The following is a 27821-nucleotide window of genomic DNA, read 5'->3' as shown; positions in this document are numbered from 1 at the left end:
AGGCCACTTTCATGTGTGATCCTAAATCGGATACATAGTTGATGTATTGAAATGCGACTTCAGTCTGAACGGCCATGTCGCATTTCATGAAAAAATGGTTTCTGAGAATCATGGGGACTTGATTCTGAAATGTCTAAATGGTTGCCAAATATATTTTCACTCTTAATACTTGGAATAGAAAAATGCAGGTACAAAATGTCTTCTTTATGAGTGTGATCTGAGGTAAATAACAACATTTATTATAACTGTGATATGCAATGTTGCAACAGCTAAAAAACTTTAATTATATAAAAGATATCATCCAATTTGTCTGTTATTGTACAAAATAACATGGAGGTTTTGTAAAGTGCTTTGGTTAAAAAAAGCTCCTTTCAGCCGTATAGTGGTTACTACATTACATCTATACACCTATCTAAATGCATTAATCTTAGTTTTATGAGTATAAACTGTGTTAAACTGTATGTCTGTTTGTGTGTGTGTGTTTGTCTGTTTGTGTGTGATTATGTTGATCTTTGTCAGAAGTAAGATTTGCCTTCTGTGCTCACCCAACAGACCATCTGCTCTACAACACACACACACACGCGCGCGCACACACACACACACAATCTTTCTCCTTGTGTGTAATGAGATCTATGGTTTTAAATATTTGATAAGTCGTTTGAGCACTAAATTACATTTTTAATTATGACAGTGCAGAATTGATAATGAAAATAATTTGTTATATTTTTAATCGAGTATGAACTGCTCATGTGATCAGTCGTTGTGAGCATTTTATTCATTTAAACATTTCTTAAGAAAAGCCCTCAGTTTTTTAGCTCATAGAAGAAACAACATCTGTTTTGATTGGATGAGGGAGTAAAACGTCACAGCGTACAACGCTTTTATTGGCCCAAGTTTGCATATGTAATGAGTAGGGTGTGTCTCTAACTGTAGCCACGCCTCACCTCAGTTTAGTGGATTGACTTCTCCGTGAACCCCTGAGGAAAACGTTGAGGAAAAGTCAGACAAATATGGATTAGATGATTTAAACGCAACGCACAACAGGTAAGTAAACGCGTTAATATGTGGTTAAACATGTAGATGGTAAATTAATCTAAAGTTTGTATCAGTTCTCATTTCAATTGAGCGCGAGCCCGGGATGCACGGCAACGCAGGAATGAATAAACGTTAACTTATCCAACAAACATTTAAACCGTGACCGTTAAACTGTCTTCAGTCAGAAATCTGTTTTACACAGTCACTATGTTAAGAGCAAACCTTAAAGATTTTACCGAGTAATTTAAATGTAGTAATCTCTCACTAGTTATCTGAGGAGATTAAAGGTCGTGTCTGACCATCTGCTAAACAGTCTTTTTTAAATGAGTTAAATTCAGTCAGTGTGAAGAATGATGATCAGATGAGTGTGGTGTGTTAGAAACTAACGCTAAGTACGTTAAGTTAAGTTTCATTATAAGTAAAACACTGAGGTGAGATGGACCTGAGTGATGTTCTCACGTGGACGTCCATAAACTCAACTCATCTAGCGCCACAACCAGAGCAGCGCGTGAAGACACTTGCGTCTTTGGGAGCGTCGCGTCGCGTTGCCTTCAGTGACAAAAGCTCTGAGGTAATGAGAAGATGTCAGTTCAGCTGAACTTAGTGTTGAGGTGTTTATTATATTATTACATCTAAAAAATATTGTAGGCGTATCATTTACTTCCTTTATATTTTATTGAAGTATTTCAAATTTATAAACTTATGAATGAGTTTGTCTTCATGTGTTTCTTACATGCATCTCCTGCATATTTACCCTTCTGCTTGCTTCCAGTTTATTGTGCTGCCTCCCTATCTCTGTCTCTCTCTCTCTCTATCTTTAGTCTGTCTGTCTGTTTGTCTCTCTGTCTGTCTGCCCACTCTTAACATTCCTGGAACACTTGTAGAGTTTCTGTTGGGTTCTATGAGAGACAGAACCGACAGAAACTCCCCCAGAATTCCACACAGTGAAGGAGAGACCAGAGCTCCTAACAGAGAGTTATAGTTTATCCATAACCCCTAAATTTAACAGACCTTCATCCAGTAATGTCCACATGAAGTATAGAGAGTCCCAGGTGACAAAGTACACTTCAGTAATGTACTTAAAGTGCTCTCTTTTTTTGTGCACTAATTTTGTACTTAATATACAAAAAATCTTCTTTAGTACTTCTTGACATAATCTCATGAAGTGTACTTATATTGAGATACCATGAATATGAACTTCAATATGCTAATAAAAAAAGTATTTAGGTACCACTTGTAGTAAACTTGAACCCCTCTTTGTATAAAAGTTGGGTTTAAGTTTAAAGTGCATGATTTTTGAAAAACACTTTGGGAAAGGGAGTCGGGCCAACTACCAAAACACACTGGTAGCCAATCAGCAGTAAGAGGTGTGTCTACTAACCAACATCGTTGTCTGGGTTACATATGTGTGGGGCGGGTCTATTAAAAGAAGGTCCAGATTCTAATGGGGTAGGGGCGTGTTTGTTTATGTGATTTCAAATGTCAGCATTGGCTTTACAAAGATGATATGTTAAAAGAGCATTTTAGTTCATATTCATGGTGTCTCAAAATAGCACAAACAAGTACACTTAGATCATCTTAAGATTAACTAAATAATTTTTTGTATGTTAAGTACAAAATTAGTGAGCAAAAATAGAGCACTAAAGTACATTATTGATTACTTTTCACCTGGGATGCCATATTACTACTTATAGACGGTTTCAGCAGTAACAACATAAACAAGCATTCGTGGTCATCACGTAACTTCCTGTAAACTTTGCTAAGAATAAATAACAACAAAGTACTTTAAATGTGGTTTATTTATATAAAAAGCAAAATAAACAACACATAGATTAACCAAAACATTTGTTATTTTTGACAAGATATTTGTTCAAGAGTTCACATTAGCAACTAGTCAGAGCATTAAAAAAACTGAAACCGGAAGTAAAGTTCAGACCAGATGCGTATTATCGTGTCACCGCAGGTACGTCTGATAAAACCGTCTATATTAAGGTCAAAATATACTATTGATAATCAGTTATCAGAATTGATAAAGTCTGTTAACTCTAGAGAGGGAGAGTCAGTCCGCGTTTTTTTACCATATCTTCTGATGTGTATTTTATTGACAGCATGAGCGAGGCGGGTACACAAATAAATTCTTCCTTGCTTTGGACTTTGGTTATTTTACAGCATTTAAACCCTGATTAATTTGACAGCTTGATTGCTTTTATCAACACAAAATAAGTGTTACAACTAGCAATGTTTATCATATTAATAATTCATTTATTAAATTCCAAAAGCATTAACTCTCAGTTGAAATATTATATGACTTTCGAAGTGGTCATTCAGAAGTAGAAAGACATCAGGGCACCTTGCAAGCTGGTCTTAAATCTGTCCGACTCTGGGAGCTTATGAGCTTAAAACGTAGTACAATCCAGTAGTGTCTTGGGGTCATTTTATATTTCTTTACTCTTTTATATTTCCTAAGCATCACATAAAGCAAATTTACAACTGCAACAAATTATTAGCTGTGTAAACTTTACTTTACCCATATATTTTATTATTCTCATGCTGTCAGAGACTGAAGGGCAAAGATGTTTGCCACACAAGCTGATTTCTTGATGTTCACCACATCTATTGCACATGCACTGATATAAATGAGTTTCTTTAATGATTCTTTAATTGCCTCAGATATGCCCTCAAAAAGGTGAATCTCAAAAGTCTGTTTTCATCTCTAAAAGGACTTGAATGCAGTATGAAAGCAGTTTTCTTAAGAGTATCAGGAACTCTTGTCTGAATAAAGAGGTTCAGGAACACCAGAGAACATTCCCAGATTATTTAACAGATTCTTGCTTGATTTGCAGACAACAAAGCCAAATCTGCCTTTATACATTTAGGGATGCGATGCCATGTGATAGTGAAAACTAATAAAGATAGATGGAGATGAATTCAGAGAAATACTCCTGCTGTAGGAAGACAAATGTCCTGAAACGAAAACTCTGGCAATAATAAAGTGGAGTTCCCTTAAAGAAGAAAAGGTTGTGATGTCAAAGTCTAGAGGACAGAAAACTCAAAACTGTTGTACATCAGACAGTCTCTTCCTACTTGATGGAATTTAAGAAATTTTGCCAAGAACAATGGGCAGAAAAACAGCCCACGTGAACAAAACTCAACTCGCTCAATAAGAGACAAGTATGTGTCAGTTGACTTGTTCTACAGCTGTGCATTTGGCAGACACATTTAAGATATACATTTGATCCGTATGCGTGTTTCCTGGGAATTAAACCCACAAGCCTTTGTGCTCCTAATGCAATGCTCATTTCAGCTATTTGAACTGGTGTTGGTTAAAGAATATGGTTGTTCGTCTTGTTTATAAAACAATACTCAGCCAAAGATTTTCTCAATACGAGCTGCTGAATTTGACTAGATATCTAATGAAGCACCTACCCAAAACTAAACTAATGTGAGTGACTAAACTAATTCCTCCAGTAAACAAGAAACTGCATCTTGAACATTACACGTAAATACAGGCTTGTAATGCCATGAAATTACATCCAGTAATTCAAACGCTTTATCTTCTAGTATATAAAGCTTTTTAATTGAATAAGCCTTTACATTACAAGAAAAAAATCCAGATTAGAAAGAACGTGATTACACTCCTGACTCTTGTGTCTCAGTTCATCTGTCTAATGGGAGGAAGATTAGCTGTGATCAGCCATTAATAAGTTACAGTAAAGCACACACACACACACACACACACACACACACACACATTTTGGGGTATTGCTGCTAATCCAGGACTTTACAAAGTCTAAAGACAGCAGAACTCCCTTTTACACAATTGCGCCTCCCCCATTTTGAAGACATTTAATATGCAGATGATTGAGAATAACAGAACAAAACTATACTGGTTCCATATCTAGGGCCCATATTTAGTTTTAGTTTTTCCCAAATTCCATGTTTTCCATTTGTGTTTTTCTGCATTGTGGTTTTAATGGTTAAATTAAATTTCAGTAATCAAATAGCATATCTTATCAACTGAAAACATTGAACGAATAAAATTTAAGATCAATTTATTAAGTTTTATTTAAAATTACATTTAGGCCGATGTATTTTGGCACTGCAAAAATCATGTGTTAATTTTTAACACATTGTGTGTGTCATGCCATTTTAGGCGTTATTTCATGTTAAAATAAATGAAAGGGACAACACAAGCTGCGTCAAAAACAGTGACGGGAGCAACGCGTTACAAAGTAATTCCGTTACTGTAATTCTGTTACTGTAATTCCACTACTTTTAGTGGTAACGAGCATGTAACAAAGTATTTTTTTAAATCAGGTAACGCAGTTTAATGTGTTGTCCCTGTACTAACACACCTTCTGTGTTATTATTCATTGTGCCTCCCATCACGGTCCTGCGATGTTATATCAAAAATGTATTGTTGGCAAGTGTTCATTTATCACAAAATAGAGTAACGTGAGTAACCAACTCATTTAAAGTCAGTAGTTGTAACTGCGTTAATTGATTTAAAAAAAATACTTTGTTACATGCTCACCACCGCTAAAAGTAGTGGAATTACAGTAACAGAATTACTTTGTAACCCCTTACTCGCGTCACTGTTTTAACACAACTTGTGTTGTTGCTTTCATTTATTTTAACATGAAATAATGCCTAAAATGGCATGACACACACAATGTGTAAAAAATTAACATCATTTTTTGCAGTGGGCTGTCACTACAACAGTGCTACTGACAAGCAACCAAATGTTTCTTTTTTTCTTATAATCATAAGACTTCACTCAGCTTGTTTTACTTTTCAGGCATCTGTATTATAAAATGTAAATATATTAGTTATAAATTTGTCTGTCAGCAATCTATGATTTAACATTAGCAATAAATAAAAATGAAACACTGCACAGTCCTCACTGTACGAATAAAATGTACAGCTGCAAAAGTTGTCCAGTTAAGAGTAGTGAGTGATTTTCACTTTTGTTGTGTAATGTACATTTCTGACACAGAAAGCTGCAGGCTTTCATTACTTTAGACCCAAGTTTCAAGATGAGAAATGGATGTACCTTTCTTTACTTCCAACTAGGGATGCACAGATAGGATTTGTTTGGGCCGATGCCGATTTAAACAGACAACTTCTGACCGATGCCGATACCGATATTAAACACTTGTATACAATACTATACAGTTGGTCTATTAGCTAGTTTATTTCTGCATCAAATTATTTTTACTGAACATGGATTGGATCTAATTAACATTCAACTGACCAACATAATAAGAGAGGCACAAATTAAGCTAAAACAAATATAATAAGACAGCATGACAACCTTCAAAGGTGGTTTTAGCTATTCAGCATTTATTTGATAAACAACATTAACTCATTTTTTTACATATAATGGATTTCTTTATGCAGTTAATTAATAAACAATCGGTATCGGCCTTTCTCGTGCTATTGCCGATATGCCGATGGTGTCAAATTCATCAAAAATCGGCCGATAAATATCGGCGGCCGATACATCGGTGCATCACTACTTCCAACATAACACAACATAAAAATCTTTCCATGCATTTCTGTCACTTTATTTGCTGATTAATGAATCCACGTCAAAAAACTAGCATTTTGAAATAAGTTATAATTGTTTTTTCAAAATGACTGAATTCAAAATTTGCCAAATTCCATGACATTCTGTGTTGTACAGTAAATTCCATTTTTATGCTTGGATTTCGTGATTCCGTCCACGTTTTATGCATCCTGGAAATCATATTATACAAGCTGAACATAGCTTTTGTGAAATTTCAATAACTCTCCATCAGAGTCAGAATAATAATCACAAGATTTGAAAGTGGTGAGAGAAATTTATTTCACATTTATTTACAAGTGTAATGTTTAGTAAATCTTCTGCTGACACAGCAGATTAAAGTTACAGCTCTAATAGTGTCTGTATAAACAAACAACAGAAGTTAAGACCATATTTTATTTGCATGTGTATAATGAGATAGTGACAGACTCTAATATAAAGACTGATGTCAATATTATTTTCACAGTGATTTTATTCCCAATAGTTAGTAATGTGGTGCATCTCTATTAAGTGCTGGAATCCCACATATCAACACAACACTCATATGCAAACAACACTGAGTGGTTTACATGTGACTTGCCATTCAACTATGTTGCATTGCATTGAATATTGCATTATAGCGCAGCTGTTGTGGGACAATCGGCTGTGTATAACATTTCAAAGTAATCATGTGGCGTGTTTTTGCTTCACTCACTGTACCTTAAAACTGAAGAGTGATGCGTGACATGACAGCTAACAAGTTATCTAGTGCAGATCTGTTGACATGGCAGGACTTCACCGAAAACGCGATTGTGAGCCCTGAAAATGTGTGTGGAGTTCAGGTTATAAAATCAAATGTGCTGTCTCTCCCATAAATAACTGAACTATGTGTGACCCAAACGTATTCAGGACTGACAAATGTATGCTGTGTGACTTTAATTAATGACTGTATACATAATGTAAAAATATCAATACATAAATTAAATATTTACATTACGCCGGGGGTGGCGGTGGGTGATGGTTTACAGGAGCTTAACACCAATCACATGTACACTGTGAGTTTATGTTTAACATTTTTGTAATCCCTTTCAGAGTTCTGAACGTGTGTGTGTTTAATTTCTTCTGCAGTGTATAATTTTTATGTAGAGAAGATAAACACTGACATTGATCTTGTTAAGAATTTAAACACTAATGTGTGTTTGACCTTAATCTCAGCTACACACCAAACCAAAACAAGTTGAGTCCTGACTTTATTTCTAAACTGATATACAAGAAATTAACTTTCCCTCTGTCCTGTGGTAAATATCTGTGTCCAGCTCACGTACATGTTTTTACATCGTCTCTGTAGCTCATTCAGTAGATGATTGTGTGAACAGCGCAAAGGTAATAAGTTTGATTTCAAGGGAAAACACACTGATAAAATGTGTTTAAAAGGGACAGTAAGTAGGGTTTTAAGTGTTTTATCAATCAAAATCATTGTCTTTATTCATAAATATGTCCTCCTTGTTAGTGTCAAATGACCTCTGCCAGTGATCTGACTTTTCTTTGTAAGCTTCTCTTTACTTACATTGAACGGGTAAGTCCAATGAGGCTTCCATGTCGTTCCGCCGTATTGATAAACTATAATAGCACACTGTAAACCCCGGATAAGTTCTACTATCTCAAAAAAATGTAGGCAACTGATTGCCGCTATTTCTTAAGTTTGCAAACTTAAAAGTTTTGAGTACTGACAACTTCAATTAAAATAAAAAATTTATCTAAACTTAGTTTAAGTCTGATATAAATTAAGTTATATACTTTATGTAAATTATATTCTTAACTTAAATTGTAGTAGTAATGTTACTTAAATATTTTGTGGCAACTGATTGCCTTGTTTTTTATAAGTTTCCTGTACTCAAATATGTGCATTTTACAACTTAACAGTACACTGTAAAACGTGACAAGTTCAGATTACTCAAAATATTTAAGTAAACCAACTACAATTAAATTTTTGTTCGCAAATCATAGAAACAAATCATGTGACTCATGAAAATGTAATACAAGTGAAAGTGTGTTGAGACTGAGCTCAGTGCTGACTTTCACATAGTTATTGTTTATATGATAAAACAATTCATTATTGACTTACAGCCAAGCACAGGCACTACACTTCTGAACAATGGTAAGCACTAAAATAAAAAATAGCAAACTCTTCTAAATCTCCAATATAAATAAATGTTTAACACTACTGAGTCTTTTTCTTTACTAAAAACACATAAAAATATCACTTAATTTCAAAAAATGCTGTCGTATTGCGGGCTCATGTAAAGCATGCTGGGAACTGGAATTTCCTCAACCAATCGTGTTAATTTAACCTTAAACTGAAGTAAATTCGCAGTGCCAGACTCTTTCCTAGCTTACCTGTCAAATTGAACTCATCACAACCACCAAAAGTTTGTAATTATTTGCATCCAAGAGCAAATTAATTCGTTTGAAACACGTCTGAGTGTCCGTCAACGAAAATGTCACTTTTTTGTATAATCCGCCACTAGAGGGCGTTTGAAATTAAAGTATTTAATTATGGTTGAATCTATTTTTCAAGTTTCATAAACTCTTTAACTTTAGTGTAGTTGTAAAAACTCAAAAAAAATTTACTGTTAACTTAAATCTATGAAAGATGTTGAATGAACTCAAAAATAATAGTAAGCTAAACTTTTTGGCACATTTTGAGTACCAGGTACTTTCCATTATAAGTTAGTTATACTGTTTGGGTTTACAGTGCAGAGAGGGACAAAAAGCACTAGCTTACTAACGCATTTCCACAACGTGTTTTCATTCAGAACATGTGAACTAGCTGAAGTGGACAAGGAGATCAGTGATTACATAACGGCTACCGTAGTTGCAACACGCATTTGGAAAAGCGCGGCGCTAGAGAGCATTATTCGTTTGAATGCAAAATACAATTTCACCATTAGATGGGGTAAAATCCTACTTATTGTCCCTTTAACTTTTTCCCCGAGTTAACTCGTCAATTAAGAGAGAAACGTTTTTCCCTTAGAGCAAACAGTTCAAACTCTGTGTATGTTTTGATCATTGCTCTGAAAAGTCCAAAAGTCAAAAGTCCTTTACAAGGACCAGAGGTGGAAAGAGTAATAAAATATTGTACTCAAGTAAAAGTAAAGTTACTTTAATTATATTTTACTTAAGTAAAAGTAAAGTTACTTGTCTAAAAATCTACTCTAAGTAAAAGTAAAAAGTAAGTAATTTTAACTTTACTCAGAGTAAAAGTTACTTTTTTTACAGCGGGGAGAGGTGGAGGATTCTAGTACAAAAACGACAAGGGAATATAAATATTAAACTAGTTGTTTTTAATTGTAGGAACATCTTTACAATTAAAGTGCAATAACAAAAAGTTAATAAAATTAAAAGCTTTTTTAAACTAAGAAACATTTATGGAAATGTTTAATGATTTTTACATGCGAGTTATGCACTTTTAAAGGTGGTCAGCAGGTAGTAAATACAATCACTAGGTTGTAATTGATGTATTGCTGGTAACACATTATTTTATTAAACGATATATCTAGTTTAAATGAGCATATAATGAGATGAGTGCCATGGCTATATACTTTTGACACGTTTATTGTCTTCTAGCTTCCCTGACCTAATAATTATGTGACTCTGCCTATGAAAACCCAGCTAAAGTCATTTTAAAGTCGTTTTTTTTTTACATAAAGTCATCCTTCATATTGTAAAAAAACATGCTCTGAAATATAATCTTGGCATCAATTCAAATTAAAGTAAACAAGCCATTGCAAATTTGCAGAATGCCTTCTTAGTGGTCCAAAACACATTGCTCCAGCTGAAACTTGTGCTCAATGCAGAAAAAAACAAATGTATGCTTTTCACGGGCCCCCCGGAGTAGACCACTGAATATACCCTCAGTGGTTACTCTTGACGGACGTGAAATACAGATTGTCTCAACCTATAAGTATCTTGGTATTGTGATTTGATGAATGCCTATAACCTTTAAGCCTCACGTTCACTGTTTAGTGAGAAAGTTGAGGCTAAAATTGGGTTTTTATTTTCGAAACGAACTGTGCTTTTCTTTTAATGCAAAAAAACGGCTTGTGGCATCCACTTTTTTATCTGTGTTGGATTATTGGGACATATTATATATGCATTCATCTGTTCAATGCCTTCATATGATTGACACAGCCTATCATGCATCGTTGAGATTTATTACTAATTGTAAAGCTCGCACCCACCACTGTGAGCTGTACTCTCATGTAGGGTGGCCTGATTTGGCCACACGGAGGCTTTGTCATGGTACACATTCATATACAAGGCTATTCTTGGTATGCTCCCATCCTACTTGTGTTCACTTCTTAAGAAAAAAGTGCTGGTCATTATTCTCCCCGCTCTCAGTGTGTAGTCGTGTTTTCTGTTCCACACGTAAGGACTGAGTTGGGTAAAAAGGCTTTTGTTTACTCTGCTCCTTTTACATGGAATTTGTTGCAGAATAACTTAAAACTCAGTGAATTGATTCCATTGAGTGCTTTTAAAATAAGAATGAGGTGTCTTGAGTTGAACTCACTCACATGTCAATGTTTTTAATTGGGAATTCCTTGTAAGTGCATAATTGACTCTCAAATTGTTTTTATTTATTTCTTTGTTTTTTGTGTCCTTGTATGTATGTGATGTTGTGATGCAATTTAGCTGCCTATCTTGGCCAGGTCTCCCTTGAAAAAGAGATTTTTCTCAAGGGTTTTTTTCCTGGTTAAATAAAGGATAATAACAATAATAATAATAATAATAATAATAATAAATTAAAGGGAAATCACTGAATGAAATCAAACATTGATGCTCCTAATCTCATACTTAGATTATGAGTCTTTAGCCTGGATTTCACAGACATGGTCTCACATGCATAAAATGTGGTACATTTCACATTACTGTGATTTCACCTCAGCAAACATTGTTTGGTTTGGTATTAATGCTGTAGTAATGTCATCAATCTTGTAACTTTTATTTTGTGATTTTATCCCTAGAGATGACTGACAGGACATGGGATTTCTCTGTTGTCATGGAGATTATAGCTTTAGCTTGTTTTCTCCCAGTCATTGCTTCTGGCACACCGTTTCCCAGTGATCTTCAGCCAATCAGTGTGGTGAGACTGGAGGGTGAGGAACATAAAGTACTCAGTTTACCTTGTTAATCTCAATCACTAATGAAGAAAATTCACTTTTGCTCCATTTTTCCAGCTTTTTATAGAGGCTCTGCTACACAAGTAAACGTCTGATTTTTGTAGTAGTATTCAAGTAAAGTGTCAGAATTAAGATGTATTAATAATTAAATTTTTGCTGATTATTCTCTTTATTCACTGATATTGCCATCATGTTCAATAGAGCAGATTGAATGTTTTTGGACACCAGTAAGTCTGTGTGCCAGTGGTTGGTGGGAAAATATCTCCCAGTTAATTCATTTCTGGTGGAAAAAGGCAATATAAAGTTTTGTTGATTTAATGTATTCCAGCCATTCAGATTAACACTTGAATTGCCTTAAGATTAATAGTTGAATTCTGTCATCATTTCAACAGAGTAAACTCCTCTACTGTTTCTTACTGATCTAGATAACAATAATTGATTATATTTTTTGAACATTTAAACATTAAGATGTTTTTTTTTTCTCCAACAGACTCTCATCTGTATCCCAGTTTTCGTGGTCTAATGTTAGATAATGACACAAAGCGTCTCGGCCTGGACTACCAGCTGATGATCAGAATCCAGCAGATGTTGTACATCGCTGCCAGGTTACTGTCATTTCTTACACTCAGTTAATTCACATGAGTCTGTAAGATATTGTTTTACCAATCCACATAAAGCATAAATATATTTGTCTTGTTCTGTTGACTCAAATGTGTAATTATATTGAAATGATATTATAAAATGAAAATAAAATATGTCATTTTCTCTCTTTATTTAGAGACCATGTGTTTGTTGTGAATCTTACTGCCGCAGTAAATCAAATAATACCACAGCAGGTGAGAAACACACACAGATTCACAGACAGATAAACATAAACACATAAACAGGCGTATTACAGTCTATAATCTGTATTTTCAGATACTGATGTGGAGATCTACAGATGTGTCCAAGTGCGCCGTCAGAGGCAGAAACAGTGTAAGCACCTCCATCACATCTCATCTGAAATAGGGGCCAAATTCATGCAAATCATCAACGAAAGTTCTCCTTATTTTAAGTGCACTCATTTCTTCTGATATTTTATTAGGAACAGCTTTGATGCTGTATACTAGCCTTGCATAATACAACAAATTCACTACTTTAGTATGTTAAGAAGAATTGGTTTTATGAATCTGGTGTTAGAAGTTGATTTTCAGTCAGCAGATGTCTTCTGTTTCTGTAAAAGTATTAATCAGTCGATCCTCTTTCATCTGATGAAAGATCACAGTCCAATCCCACTTACTGTGTTATTTGTGTCCCTCTAACTGTTCAGTCCATTGGGTTTCCTCTGCTTGACATTAAACTTATATTTCTATCATTTATTATTTTCAGTGATGAATGTTATAATTACATCAAAGTTCTTATGCCTCGTAATGACGAGACTCTGTTTGCATGTGGGACCAACGCGCTCAACCCCACCTGCCGAAACTACAGGGTGAGATTCTGTCACGGTTCACATTTAATCAGCAATAAACGTTTTTTATCAGACCACGTTTAAACATCTTATTCACTGATTTCCGATTTACTGATATATGATTGTATAAAGTTAATAAGTAAGAGCTTAATAAGAACTTTTATGTGATTTCTGGTTAGTTGAGTACACTGGAGCAGGTCGGCCAGGAGCTGTCGGGTCAGGCCCGATGTCCGTTCGAGTCTCGCCAGTCAAACGTCGGACTCTTTGCAGGTAATACGCTCAAGTATGAGCACACAACAGCTGTCAGCACAGGAGTCAAAAACATTTTATGATTCAATCATTTAAAACATAGTTTGTAAGACCACATTTGTCATCTAATTACCTGTCAAACAACCTTTAAACTAATAGAGACAGAGCGCAGCGCGTCACAACCTGAAAACCACGCCCACCGGGGGGAAAGCAATCCAACAGTCTCTATTGACTTTGTATTGCAAAAGGCCGCCTCCTTGTCATTTCTGGCTTATAACAAAAAACTGAATAATGCCTAAAAGCTGCTTTGGGACAATATGTACAGCTAACAAGCCAAAGAACACAGAAATAAGTTTTTATAAGCTGTCGAGCCGTAAAACCCAGTCTTTAAGGAGAATAAAGCTGATCGCCGATTACGTTTCCCCCTATTGGACGCAGTTTTACTAATAGGAGTACTATGAAAAGTTGCCTGTTTCCATTTCTGTGTCTGGGCGCTCGTTTTTTGGGGTCGACAGCTTATAAAAAATTATTTATTTATTTTTTTGGCGTGTTAGATGTACACCTTGTCGCAAGGCGGCTTTTGGGTATTATTCTGTTTTTAAGTTTAATCTGTAAATACGTTTTTATAAGCTGTCGACCCCAAAAAAACGAGCGTTTAAAGACACAAAAATGGATACAGGCAACTTTTCATAGTACTTCTATTAGTAAAACTGCGTCCACTAGGGGGAAACGTAGTCGGCAATCCACTTTATTCTCCTTAAAATCTGGGTTTTACGGCTCGACAGCTTATAAAAACTTATTTCTGGGTTCTTTGGCTTGTTAGCTGTACATATTGTCACACAGCAGCTTTTAGGCATTATTCAGTTTTTTGTTATAAGCCAGAAATGACAAGGAGGCGGCTTCTCGCAATACAAAGTCAATGGAGACGGTTGGATTGAATTCCCCCCCGGTGGGCGTGGTTTTCAAATTTGCATAACTGCGCTCTGTCTCTATACAAGGGTTTTAAACTTGCTGACTACATAAAACAACATGCATAGAAATACAGTAGCAGTGTCCAGTGATTCTCTTGCAATGCAGTGTTTTCTAATCCGTTTCATAAGATAATCTTCCTCGTTGATCATGTTGTTCTCTGTATCTCAGGTGGTCATTTTTATTCAGCCACAGTGACAGATTTCCAGGCGAGTGATGCTGTCATTTACAGGAGTTTAGGAGGAGAAGGGCAACCTGTTCTGCGTACAGTCAAATACGACTCCAAATGGCCCAGAGGTGCCGCATGAACATCCTTACTGAACATTTATGAAAATCTGATTATTGACATTGTAATGTTAAGAATGAATGTTTTGTTTCTACAGAACCTCACTTCCTGCACGCTGTCGAGTATGGCAACTATGTGTATTTCTTCTTTCGTGAGATCTCTGTGGAGCACACGGCTGCAGGAAAGGTGACTGATGTTTTAGTCATCCAAGGGTCTCATTAATAAAGTGTGCATATGGACAAAACAGGGTTGGAAATGTTCCCAGGCAAAGGTTGTGATCTATAAAAAACAAATTTGATGGGAGAATGGGCGTGCAGGGTGGGATCTGACTTGCAGGTGAACATCTTCATATTTTTTGGCGTATGCCATTTTTGGCTTTTATGCATATGTAGACTTTTATTTAGGATCCTATGCACAGTTTTATAAATGAGACCCCAGATCTGTCACAATAATGCAGCTTTTCCATAGCATATTTCCCCATGGGTTGGGTCGGGTCACCTTACTTTTGGGGGCTTTTCCAGTGGGTACAGTACGTAGTACCTGATACTTTTTAGAACCACTAAAAAGTATCTAGGCGATTGGGTCGATACTGAAACATGATGTTACTCACCGCAGTAATTAATCTATCCTACATTTTTATGCTCCTTTGTTCTCCAGTCTTGCATAAAAGTAATTGGCTAGCGCCTACACTAGGTTATTGCATAAGGCGTATAATCTGATCGGCTGACGCCTGCATTGGCACTTGAAAAGTTGAGAAATTTTTAACTTCTGCCACAAGCAACAGCAGTGATGTGGATCCACAATTCCATTGGATTGCAGCGCATGACGTCACCCATTTACAGTAAATGAGAAGCTTTAACGCGACACCCCATGTGAGTGGAGCATTATGGGTAGATGCTTCGCAGCAGACAGCCAATCAGAAACTGAGAAGCTTGTACATCATTTCATGAGCTGTGTGCAGTCACAAAAACTTCACATGCTGTGTAAGGAGTCATTTTAACATGTAAGAAAAAGTAATAATAATGTTAAATACTAGTGACTATAAACACCTAGAGGAAAAATGTCCTGAAATCATTTATTGACAGCAATTGCAAGCTGTATTTATTCAGTCAGTTTAACATTGCTGTATTTATCCAATCATGACATCACAAATATGCAAATGAAAACATTAACTGAGGGTTAAGTAATGTACAATGTGAAACATCATATTATATATACACACTCGGGTTATTTCTTAACCTCTGGTAAAGTCATGAAACAGATAACACAGGATTCTTTTTGTCATGTTGTAAACTATTTCAAAAATGAAAAGGCCTTTTGTCTGTCATTGTGTAGGTGGTGTATTCGCGTGTGGCTCGCGTGTGTAAGAATGACAGCGGGGGCTCTACGCGTGTGTTGGATCGCTACTGGACATCATTTCTGAAGGCTCGATTGAACTGCTCAGTTCCTGGAGAAACCTTCTTCTACTTTGATGTTTTGCAGTCGCTCACTAATGTCCTACAGATCAACCAGCGGCCCGCTGTGCTCGGACTCTTCACTACACAGATTAACAGGTACGTACACACACGCACGCACACTACTCACACAAACATTACACACACACACTCACTCATACTGTCTGTGTTTCCCAGCATTCCTGGTTCAGCCGTATGTGGATTTTATTTGGATGACATTGAGAGAGTTTTTAATGGGAAGTTTAAAGAGCAGAAGAACAGTGATTCTGTGTGGACGTCAGTACCTGAGGAACACGTCCCCAAACCACGGTCAGCTCCTCAAACAATGTGTTGTTTTTAACCTGTAGTTAGTCCTGGATAGTCATCTTACAAGAGACGTTTGTGTTTCTATGTTCAGTCCTGGTTCATGTTCAGGTGAAGGCTCTGCGTCCTCATTCTCCTCCTCAGTACAGTTCCCAGACTCGGTTCTGTCGTTTATTAAGACACACCCACTGATGGATGAGTCTGTGCTGTCGGTCAACAACCAACCACTGATCACCAGCACTGCCAGCCGGTATGACACACTGCTGCTAACCTTCTGTAATAGTCTTTATGTTATATGATGTCTAATATATTCATTGTTTTTGTATCATATTGTGCAGGTATAAACTAACACGGATTGTTGTGGACACGGCTGCTGGGCCTCATAAGAACCGCACAGTCGTATTTCTGGGCTCAGAGGATGGACGTGTACTGAAGGTTCTGATCAACACTTCACCCAACAGCACACACAACTCCAAACTACTGGAGGACATCGATGTCTTCAATCCCACACAGTGAGTGTCAAACCACACCTACACCTGTACTGACACACATCACACCAGTGTAGTCTGTGACTGTCAAATTACCATGACCCTTTAGTTCTCTCTCTCTCTCTCACACACATCTGTCTGTCTGTCTGTGTGTTACAGGTGTAGTCGTGAGCGCAGGGTGTTGGGTCTGGAGTTGGATAAGGAACATCACGCTCTATTTGTGGCATTTTCAAGCTGTGTTATCAGAGTTCCTCTGAGCCGCTGTGCCAAACACAGCACCTGCAAGAGGTCAAATACAAACGCACACACACACACACACTCATGCAAACACACGCACACATACAAATGCACGCGCACAAACACATACAAACACACGCGCACAAATGCACACGCACAAACACACGCATACAAGCGCACACATGTATACAAACGCACGCACACACACTCATACAAACGCACGCGCACACACGCATGCATACAAATGCACGCATAGAAATGCACACACATACAAACAATGGTTATTGTCATATTTAAGTTGCTACAGGACCTATAACAATAAGAAAAGAGATTTGACTTTGTGTGTTTTATTGTGTTTTACTCCAGTCACTGTATCTCCACACATGACCCATACTGTATCTGGCTGCGTACAGGACGCTGTGCTGACGTGGCCCCGGGATTTAAGTAAGAATTACATCATTTCCTGCTAAACCACAACAGCCAATCAGTGTTGTAATTATAGCATGTTAATTAATAAGTGAATTATCTGTTTGTGTGTGATCAGGGCAGGTTTTGAGCAGGACATTGATGGTGATAATAATTCACAGTTACCTGACACGTGTACCGGTAAGTTTTATTTGATTTTGTCAAGTTGTTGTAATTGTGCTTTATACATTTTGATATGTTTAGATTGAGATGTTTAAGCAGTGATGATAATGTGGTTCATGATATTTGAAATCAACTTTGATTTGGCCTGATCAAGATTTTATTAAAACATGATTAAGTGTGAACACTAATAATGTAAGCCAATATTCTGTATGGGGAGCGCAGATCCAAAACCGCCTGACATGTTTTCTTGTAAATTAAGGTGACCAGATTTTTCTAATAAAAATATCCTAGTTAAATAGTTAAAGTATCATAGAAATCTCATTAGTTTCTATCTACAAATTTAAAAATGGGGACAAAACCTTTTTTTGTTTTCTAATTCAATTAATTTCTGTTAATCAAATTCTTTCTTTTCCTTTTTACATCGCACAGATATGACATTAAGTATCATGAAAATTACTACTTCACTTGATTTCATAGCATTATAAACATGAAGAACAGAAGGAATAATGCAATATATTAACATATTTACACAAAATAAATGCTCTGTACCATGTTGTGATTAGTTCACTTATTGGTTTATTACTTTAATGTAACATGAGTAGTTAGTACCTTAAATCCGATAACTTGATTGATGATAACTTGATGACTCTTTCTAATGTATCTTTAAAGCAGTGGCGTGTGACTAAGTCAGTGGTTCTCAAACTTTTTCAGCGTGCGGCCCCCTTTGTGTATGGTGCATTCCTTCGCGGCCCCCCAAAGAAAATTTATGACAAAAAACAGTTCTAAAACTTCACATTTTAATTAAACAAAACATTAAATTATACAAAGTACTGCTGCCTTACTTTTTTTAGGTTTAATTTCACAGAATTCATAATAAATTAATGTATTGTATAAAAATGTCATAAAACTGGGGCCCTCCTGGCACCATCTCGCGGCCCCCTGGGGGTCCCGGACCCCAGTTTGAGAACCACTGGACTAAGTAATCCATCTACCTCGCAGTCCCATCTGCTGGTGAAAATAATCCTCACATGATTGCTTCAGTCTGCTACTCCACACACTAAAACAGGGACGTTTGGTCACCTTAAATGAGCATTATTATCTGATTCTGCCAACAAAGCGTTATTTCTGAATGACCTGAGGCTTGGATTAAATGGATTTGAAGTGAAAGTGTTTGATGAACGTATAATACGTGCCAATATCATTATCTCTCACAGAGGTGGCGTTTTGCATCTGAGCTTTAATGTTGAACACTTGTCATGTAGTTTTCAGATCTGGATTATTGGAATAATTAAATTATTGTGTGCATATAAAGTATCAAAGTCATGGTTTTCCTTACTACACTAATTCTCTGCTTGTTTTTTATTGGTTTAGAAGATGTGATGTCATCAGCAGATCATAATCAGAATTCAGCATTGGATTCAGCTTCTGGTCAGTGCAAACACCTACACAGACTTCATCTGATTATGACTGTCAGTACCAAATATATATATATATAATAAAGGCTAGATGTCTTATTGCAGAGTCTTTACACTCGTAGTGTTGAGTTTTAATGGTGCAGGTACTTTTAAACAACCATTACTTGCTAAATTTTCTACCGATTTCAAATAGTTTGGTTTCTTGCAAGCGTTATTAATGCGGCTATAATTATTGATGCTTGAACATGTTTCATGAACATTATTCATAAGTATGCAGTGTCAAAGGTATATCTCTGACGTTTATAACAAACCAGACAGTTTGAAAATCGGTAGAGAATTGAGTTACGGTCATTTAAAAATACACGCACCATTGGAGCACGGTGCTACGGGTGGGCGAGCTGACTGAGACAAGATGGCCGTCAGGTGCGGACATCAACCTCCATTGGCATTGACAAAAGCATTTTCTTTACTTTTAGGTCACTCAAATTTGTCAAAGTAAAGAAGCTTGTACTGTATACACAAACACAGCATAACTCACTGAATGCATCAGATAACAGCACGTCTGTCTCTCTTCTCTTGTTTCTGTAGGTGTGAAGCAGATTCCTGATGCTGAGAGTTTGATCAGCACTCATCACTTTACTCTGCTGGCCGTGTGTATGTTGATAGCGTTTGTGTTAGGTGCGTTTGTGTCGGGTTTGCTGCTGTTGTGTTTCTGCAGATCTCGTGGAGCTCGAGAGTCTGATGAGACGCTTCCACACACCCTCAACAACCTCGCCAAAATCAACCACCTACTGGATACTAAACCAGACTTCACAAACTCCCACATCTACAGCTCTGCCCCAGCCTGCAGACAACAGACCCCTAAATCACATGTGACAGATGAAATGACTGGCCAGCCTGTCAGGAAAGAGCTGCTCTCAACCATTCCCACCCCTGATTCAACGCCAGAATTTCCCATCAAACGTGTAAAGTCCATTAACAGCCAATGGGAGAGAAGCCACGCCTCCACGACTACAGATGTAAACGTGCCACCGTCTACCCAGACGCTCCAGCGACAGGAACTTCCTATAAATCAGACATCACCCACAGATGACATATTCAAACACAAAGACGTCAGCATTATGCCCTCATCACTGTTGTCGGGTGATGTCGTATCGGACCCAGCGGTGCAGATGCCGCTCATGCCGTCAACATCGTACTACAGCTGCTTAACCCTCTCTCCAAAAACACCCGATCACACGTTTCAACAGATTCCCCTGCAGCAGGACGACAGCACAGAGCCGATGTCTCACTTCCCCTCGCAGCACCACCGTCTAATCAGAATGAGCAACGGGGTTACCACGACCCGGCAGCACAGTTTTAACAAGAAAGGCAGAAACATCTATGAGACGCAGACACCGTTGATCACGGGCTCCTCGTGTCTCATCCGACAGCACAGCTTCAGCGACCCTCCTCATCTCCAGCCGACGGCTGTCATCAGACGGGCGGCATCCCTGAAACCACAGATACCCCCGAAACCCATAAACATACAAACCAGAGCGCTACACCTGACATCTACTGCCTCCAATAACACACATGACAAACACAACTGCTGAATTAACACACAGACTGCTTTCCTGAGCTAAAACAACACCAGAGGCTCTGAAACAGCAGATCTATTGCTGTACACTAATATACCTGTTGATTTAAAAACAAAATCACATGGAAATAAGTGCAGTTCAATTTGAGCCCAATGCATTGTGGGATACAGTATCTCGGTTGCACATTCATCCAACTGTAGTTCCAAGCATAGATGTGTATAAAGGCTAGATGTCTCGCCCGCACTGCTGGCCAATTGAGTGGAACGTCCGCATTTGGCGGCCATCTTGCCACAGGCGCTTGCTCACTCGTAGCGTTGATTTTTAATGATGCAGGTACTCATTTTCAAACGGTTTGGTTTGTTATAAACGTCAAAGATGTACCTATGACATTGCATCATGAAACATGTTAAGTACCTGCACCATTAAAGCACAGTGCTGTGGGTGAGCGAGCTGCCTGTGGTGGGATGGCCGCCAGGTGATGACATTAGAGACTTCACCGTAACACATCTAGCCTTTATACATATCTATGATTCCAGGTATTTATCCCTGTAGAAAACTTGCATACTGCACACAGTATACATACTATGTGTGTAAATACTGCCTGCTATTGCAAATATAGCCACAGTAACAAAGAAACAAAACTGTTTTTATTTCACCTGTTGTTGTAATGCATTGAATACTGTGCACTGACAAGATGTCTCTGTTTGAAGAGTTTTATTGAGAAGAGTGAAGAGATGAGAGGAGGTCAGACTCATGCTCGCTCATTCATGTACAGTAAGAACAGTCAGTCTGTACACTACAATAATACATCAAAGACTTCAGTCACAATTACAGTATGATGCATTTAACGTGTGACACACATTTATGTCCCCACATCACATTTATTTTGTCTGCTTTGAGATTCTGTCCATCAGAATATTCTGCTACTCTTAAGGTCTATATGCATCACATCAGATCTCTAACATAAACGCACACACACATTATGCTCATGTGTACACTGTGTGTGTGTTTGTGTTAAACATCTCTTACACACATGAATAACAGTCTGTCTGACAGATATAAAAACTGATATTATGAAGATTTCAATGTGGGTTGTTTAAAGGATCATGCTGACACTAACCCCGCCCCTCCAGTAATAGCTCCTCCCATTCAGTGCAGCTGAGGGTTTGTTGCTAAATCAATTCTAAATGGTTTGTATCATTGGATGTCATGTTAATAATGTCTATATTTGTTAATAAAGAGCACTATATATATTTGATTGATCATCAGTAAGCCCTTATAAACACTGTGTGTGTGTGTGTGTGTGTGTGTGTGTGTGTGTGTGTGTGTGTGTGACTTTATCATCAGTGAAGATCTTCAGATTGACTTACATCAGGTGAGGTTTCTGTTTGATTCATCTCACAAACAAACTTTAGTCTTTTATATCTTTAATATTTTTCATTAAAAATAAAATCACTTCTCATGTCTGAGTTTTACTTTCAAAACAAATTAGATATAAATTAATAAAAAAACATATGACCAGCTTCATTTATAAGCGTTTGCTTTGTGTTTGGGTAAGAAGCTGAAGTTTTTGGGCACCGGACCCAACAGCGTCTCACTGCAGGAGAAACAAAAACAAATATAACCATTAAAATCACATTATTATGCATCTCTTGTTTCTCAAATGCTTCAGGATCAGTACAACGTCACAAACTCGTATTAAAGTAATGCTCTGAACCAGGGGGGCCCAAACTCTCTCCTACCACGGGCCAAAAATTAAACCTGACTGAGGGCCATGGGCCAAAAGTTAATGTTGCTGTGTAAAGTTGCCCTGATTCTCTTAATTTATAATTTTCTAATATTAAATAAATAAGCAAATATTACTCTGTTCATGCGTGACTAATGCAGTTTTATTTTCAAAATTAACTGTTGTAAAAAAATATTTAGTTTCCTTTTGTGCCACTGCCTCGACTCTCCATTGTTAGCCAATAGTACTCAAGTTTGTTGAGTCTCGTGACGCATGCTATACAACTTCAAAAATGAATGTACATTAAAAAAAATTATTCAATTTAATTCCTTGCATTTAATTTCAATTTACATTTTTGTAATGTACAAAAAAAGTTACATTTTAGAAAATGTTTAATTAAAAATATAAACATCTGCGTCAAATATGTTTATCTTTATTTTTATTTCATGTGGCATGACGAGCCAAATTAAAGTTCATTGTGGGCCAACTCTAAACTGATCTGTGGTCAGTACATTACCTGATTTTGATCCAGTCACCCACGTGTTGACTGGCCATCAGCGTCTCCATATAATCTCTGCCCATGTAGAAGGGAGGACGTTCATTAATCTTCTGTGGGAGCTTCTCTAACAAACCCACAGGAATATACCTGCATTTAAACAACACAACGCTGTACGTTAAAGGCTTTTAGCACGAGTATCTGTAGAAATATTGTCTAAAAACAAACCATTATATTAAAGCCTAAAATATCCATTTTACAATCTGGTTTTAGCTAAGCCTTGTCTGTGAAACCAGGTCTAAATGTACCGCATATACACAAGTGTCCCACCTGCACAGGAACGAAAGCCACTCCAGCATGAAGTTTCGTGTTTTTTCTACACCCTGAGTATCGGAGCCCCAGTGCTCGAGGCCGTAGTTTGTGAAATCACGGAGGATATCCAAGCGCTCGCTGGAGGAAATATCCCAGTGTCTGTTCTCTTTAATCTCCGTAAAGAGCCACGGCTTGAACAGAGCTCCCCTACACGACAATAACATCAAACAACAATTCATTCATCTGATCATTTAAACCCGAGCAGAATCCACCTGACTCACCTGGCAACCATCAGTCCAGAAACACCCGTCTCTCTGGCCTTCATGGCATCTTCATAAGACAAAATATCTCCATTTCCTATCAAGATCAACACATTCATCAATCACTTTCTTCTATGGTATGTTACGTAGAGTTTTAAGTTGTTTATAGGAGATGAACCCTATAATATTTCATTCATTCATTAGATCAAGAAATGATCACTAATCTTCTTTTAGCAGTGTGATGTTATATTCTTCAGTCTGTGGATTTACCAAAGAGTGGGACAGGAGCAGCAATGTTTGAGCAGGTGTGGATGTATTCCCAGTCAGCCAGCTTTGTGTAGCGCTGCTCACGAGATCGACCGTGAAGCTTTTGAGAGGAGAACATTAACAACAGTAAATGATAATGTGTTATGATATATAAGAGCGTCTCAAAGATTATGGACATTAAACCTGGCACAATATGATAAGTAATGCAGTGAAAGAGGAAATAATCATCAAATAAACTACTGGAATTGAACAAAAGTCATCTTGGGTTTAATTTAGTCACTGTAAGCTTTTATTACACAGAAAAAACATCATGTGGTCCACAGAAGAACATCATGAGAGTTCGGAACGACTTGAGGGTGAGTAAATAATGACTTTTGTCTTGACACAAACTTACCGTAATTAAGGACACGCCCCATTTCTTCAGTTCTGGGATCAGCTTATGTGCGATATTAGAGTTCTGATGAACTCCTGTGCGGATTTTAACTGTTAAAGGAACATCCAGCACCTGTGAAGAAACAAATATCACACCTGAAGACCACCATACATTACATCTGCTGTCCAGATCAATACTGTAAGCGACACAATCTATCAGCACACATTCACATGACACTTACTGAATTCATTCCCCTCACGATTTGTTCAAATTTGCTGGTTCGTGTCATCAGTCCACACCCTCCACCCTGAAAATAACACAAATACATTCAATAACACTTAAAAGGGATCGTTCACCCAAAAATCATTTACTCACCCTCGTGTCGTTCAAACCTGTAAACATTTCTTTATTCAGTTGAGAAATGTTTATAACCAAACCATTTTTGAGCATCACCTACTATGGGAGTCACGGGTGTTTCCTGCTTAATTACAAATATCTATTTTTATTACGATACAGGTTTGAAAGAACTTGAGTAAATAATTTCATTTTTGAGTGAACATCAATCACTGATCTTGATGTTATCTATAGAGTATATCAAATAATTGAAAACGAGATATAACATGACTGTATTTACCTTCTTGTACACGAGATCAATGGGACAGCCGGAGTTTATATCCACAAAATCTACGTCGATATTTTGATTGAGCAGCTCAGCACATCTGGTCATGGTGTCTGGAAAACAACCTTCCAGCTGTAACACAACACATCAGATACACCCGAGTCTGAGATCATGAATATTATTAACATGACATAGTTAAAGATCTGTGTGTGATTGTGATTCACACCTGAACACCGAACAGATCTTCACTCTGATGTCTCTTTAGCAGCGCCCATTCAGACGCCTGACCCTGAAGAAGATTCGTGCACATGGCCATTTCTCCACACGTGATGTCCGCTCCGAAGCGCTTGCAGATGCGGCGAAACGGCAGATTCCCACACTGACAACAAACGAGAGAGAAAATCCATAACCGGTGCCAAATCATCCAATCCAGATCTAACAGACAGCATTAATCGTGTGATTTACCGTCGTGAGAGGAGCCAGATAGAGTTTGTCTCTGAAATCCACCTGAGATTAAAGAAAGTTGGATTTGTTTTTATGCATGCATACATGTTACTATTACTAAAACTGAACTCAGAGCAGTAACAGCATACCTGCTTCTTCTCACATGGTCGCAGTTTGATGATGTCAGCATCAGTTATTGGCCCAATGGTCTTTACAGGAGGGTCCTGGAATACAAACACACAAAACATCTCTTGTATGTATATCATGAATGTTTTAATGTTCTGTACACAACTTATATTTAGTGTGATGACGTCTGACCTGTGTTTGTTGATTATCAGCAGTGGTTTCTCCTGAGCTGTTGTGATTTTCCTCTTTGACAGCAGGACACTCATCCGTCTTATCTGTGCTCTTCTCCTCTGTGCTCTTCTCCTCTGTGCTCGTCTTATCTGTGATCTTCTCCTCTGGTTTCTTCCCTCGGCTGATGGTCTTCAGATAAGCATCTGCACCCGTGAAAGGCACCTGTTTCTTTCGGAGGCGTTTCTGTAAATCTTTGTCCAGATTGTTTCGGACCGTCTCTTTGTCACAGGCTTGTTTGTACAGATCCTCATTCACTAGATTCTTCAGATCCGGGCTGGTATGAGCTTTAGCAAACCTGCAGGTGAGCCCATACTGACATTTGCCAAAGTTATTATACAGGTAACACTGCTCACCCAGATCCTCTGCTTTAGTAGACATGTACTCTGATACATCATGAATGAAGCGACACTTCGCACCGTAGAAACATTTGGTTTCTCGCTCCTGGAAGAAAAAATCATTCATTGACAATCAGGAATTTAAATTAAGTCACATTTAGGGATGCAAAGGACGGAATGTTTCTGGGAAATTCCCGGAAACTAATATCTGAGGATTTTCAAACTGGAAACTTAACGGGAGTTTATGGGAATTATTTGGAAAATTAAAGAAATGTATATGATATATACAAACATAAATAAACATTTTGTTCGGTCATAAGCAGAAATGCATGCAAGGTCATACAAATTTCAAAGAATCCTACTTACGCTCATCAAACTGTGGTTTTAAACCCTTCAGATATTATTCTAATATAAAAGATTTCTAAAGGGTTTTTGATCAAATAAATGCAGACTTGATGAGCATAAATAGTAATTTGTCAAAACTTTTGGGTGGTACATTAAATCTGTACGATAACAGAAAACTGGCCAGCAGAATGAAGAAGCTTGAGCTAGATACATGATAACAAGACTTATACATTTTTAATGAAATAGTGCTGGCTTACATTTACATATCTGATTTACTGGCTACTGTAGACACCATAGATCAGAAATTCCCAGTTTATTCCTTGAGTCTTGAAAATTCCTGGAATTTCAGATTTAAATAAATACCTGAATGATTGATGGACACAATCTTTTGTCCTCATAACTCTGAGGTTTCACGTGTGGTCTGCATTTATTCTGTCCTCTCATTCTCTTCTTTTCTTTTCTATCTCCATCATTGTCCAGCTTCATTCTCTTCTTCTCTGGTTCTTCTGATGGTTCTTCTGGATCTTTGTCTGGTCCATCCCCCTTCTCACCCGACCGGCCCGATTCCAGAAACTCATGGAACTTCTCTTTACTGGTAAGGAATCTGTTCATAAATTAAACACACGACAGGGTGAGATGATGATGATGATGAAGACGCTCATATTGAGATGAGAAGCTCGGGTCACACTTACTGTTGTTTAATAGCAGCGGTTCCTTTCTCAACATCTACTGCTGTTTCCATCCTGACAGTGAAACAAACACAATCCTACAGGAGAAACCAATCAAATGTGAGCTCATTAACATATGAAGATGATAATTTACATATAAAACACAATTCTGCAACTTCACCCTGATGATTGACAGCAGACAGTACACCAGAAGATAACCAATCACAACAGAGCTCATTTACATACAGATACAGTGGCGAAATAGCTTGTTTCATTGTAAGAGAATGAGGTGATTTAAAAAAAAAAAACTGAAGCACGAATATTTTTTACAGCAAAAAACTCTTCACTAATATAATAAGAGATCATTCCGTGTCACACAACAGCTCTGAGATCAGTGTATGTATATTCATAACTGAAGAGTACTATTGATCAACACTTACCTACAGCTGAAGTTTCTCTCTGCACATGCAACAGACCGCAGCTGTACGACACTTAAACGCGTCCGACTGGAAACACCAGCACGTGCACTTCAGTTCCGCTTAAGACATAAAGGAAACACGCCATTAAATATATATTTATTATAATATTTTATTATTGTTATTTGTTTTTTCTTGCCAAAATATTTGGCAACCCCTGATATAAAAATAAATATTGAATATATCACATAATGCCTAGCACAATCTGAGGCCACATTTAAACCTGTTATAGAAAACAGTTATGATATAAATGATTAAGAAATATTTAAGGTCGTCCATTACCGTAAGCAAATCTAAACATTTGTAAAAAGTTTAACAGTTTTTGTTGACTACTTTCTATTTGGCTGGAGATCATAAACCATCA

At 37.3% G+C, this 27821-nt stretch overlaps 2 protein-coding genes across 8 annotated transcripts; one reads left to right on the top strand and one right to left on the bottom strand.

Moving 5' to 3' along the window:
• The first annotated feature begins 886 nt into the window (after positions 1-886).
• sema6ca (sema domain, transmembrane domain (TM), and cytoplasmic domain, (semaphorin) 6Ca) lies at positions 887-22051 on the top strand. 3 transcript variants are annotated; one of them, XM_073858681.1, is made up of 18 exons: positions 887-1044; positions 11605-11736; positions 12251-12365; positions 12539-12596; positions 12679-12736; positions 13131-13231; positions 13390-13480; positions 14600-14725; positions 14812-14900; positions 16050-16267; positions 16346-16477; positions 16566-16721; positions 16810-16983; positions 17119-17247; positions 17563-17640; positions 17741-17802; positions 19156-19212; positions 19788-22051. In XM_073858681.1, exons 2-18 carry the CDS (start codon positions 11607-11609, stop codon positions 20792-20794), a joined length of 2781 nt encoding a protein of 926 aa, XP_073714782.1. In that variant the 5' UTR covers positions 887-1044; positions 11605-11606; the 3' UTR covers positions 20795-22051. The 3 variants fall into 3 exon arrangements, with proteins under 3 accessions (XP_073714782.1, XP_073714783.1, XP_073714784.1); XM_073858682.1 differs by lacking the exon at positions 887-1044 and adding an exon at positions 1348-1606; XM_073858683.1 differs by lacking the exon at positions 887-1044 and adding an exon at positions 10539-10552.
• Positions 21391-27528, bottom strand: dus3l (dihydrouridine synthase 3-like (S. cerevisiae)). 5 transcript variants are annotated; one of them, XM_073858684.1, is made up of 16 exons: positions 27163-27234; positions 27006-27079; positions 26677-26917; positions 25709-26074; positions 25595-25669; positions 25426-25500; positions 25298-25339; positions 25059-25211; positions 24848-24964; positions 24455-24520; positions 24235-24345; positions 23844-23940; positions 23595-23670; positions 23332-23520; positions 23023-23151; positions 21391-22376 (listed from the first exon to the last, which is right to left on the bottom strand). In XM_073858684.1, exons 1-16 carry the CDS (start codon positions 27217-27219, stop codon positions 22304-22306), a joined length of 1941 nt encoding a protein of 646 aa, XP_073714785.1. In that variant the 5' UTR covers positions 27220-27234; the 3' UTR covers positions 21391-22303. The 5 variants fall into 5 exon arrangements, with proteins under 5 accessions (XP_073714785.1, XP_073714787.1, XP_073714786.1 ...); XM_073858686.1 differs by having other exon boundaries at positions 25595-25665; positions 25720-26074; XM_073858685.1 differs by having other exon boundaries at positions 25595-25695; positions 25741-26074.
• Positions 27529-27821: the final 293 nt, after the last annotated feature.

This window comes from Misgurnus anguillicaudatus, chromosome 20, assembly GCF_027580225.2.
Source record: "Misgurnus anguillicaudatus chromosome 20, ASM2758022v2, whole genome shotgun sequence".
Classification (NCBI taxonomy): domain Eukaryota; kingdom Metazoa; phylum Chordata; class Actinopteri; order Cypriniformes; family Cobitidae; genus Misgurnus; species Misgurnus anguillicaudatus.
This window is presented reverse-complemented; position numbering and strand designations above follow the sequence as displayed.

Excerpts from the sequence above, each read along its gene's own strand:
- sema6ca (XM_073858681.1), top strand. The coding sequence starts at position 11,607 with ATGACTGACAGGACATGGGATTTCTCTGTTGTCATGGAGATTATAGCT. Across the intron at positions 11,737-12,250 it reads CAGTGTGGTGAGACTGGAGG|ACTCTCATCTGTATCCCAGT; the intron begins GTGAGGAACATA and ends TTTCTCCAACAG. Across the intron at positions 13,232-13,389 it reads CCACCTGCCGAAACTACAGG|TTGAGTACACTGGAGCAGGT; the intron begins GTGAGATTCTGT and ends ATTTCTGGTTAG.
- dus3l (XM_055219783.2), bottom strand. The coding sequence starts at position 27,219 with ATGAGCTCTGTTGTGATTGGTTATCTTCTGGTGTACTGTCTGCTGTCA. Across the intron at positions 27,080-27,162 it reads GTCTGCTGTCAATCATCAGG|GATTGTGTTTGTTTCACTGT; the intron begins GTGAAGTTGCAG and ends TTTCTCCTGTAG. Across the intron at positions 25,340-25,425 it reads GACCATGTGAGAAGAAGCAG|GTGGATTTCAGAGACAAACT; the intron begins GTATGCTGTTAC and ends CTTTAATCTCAG.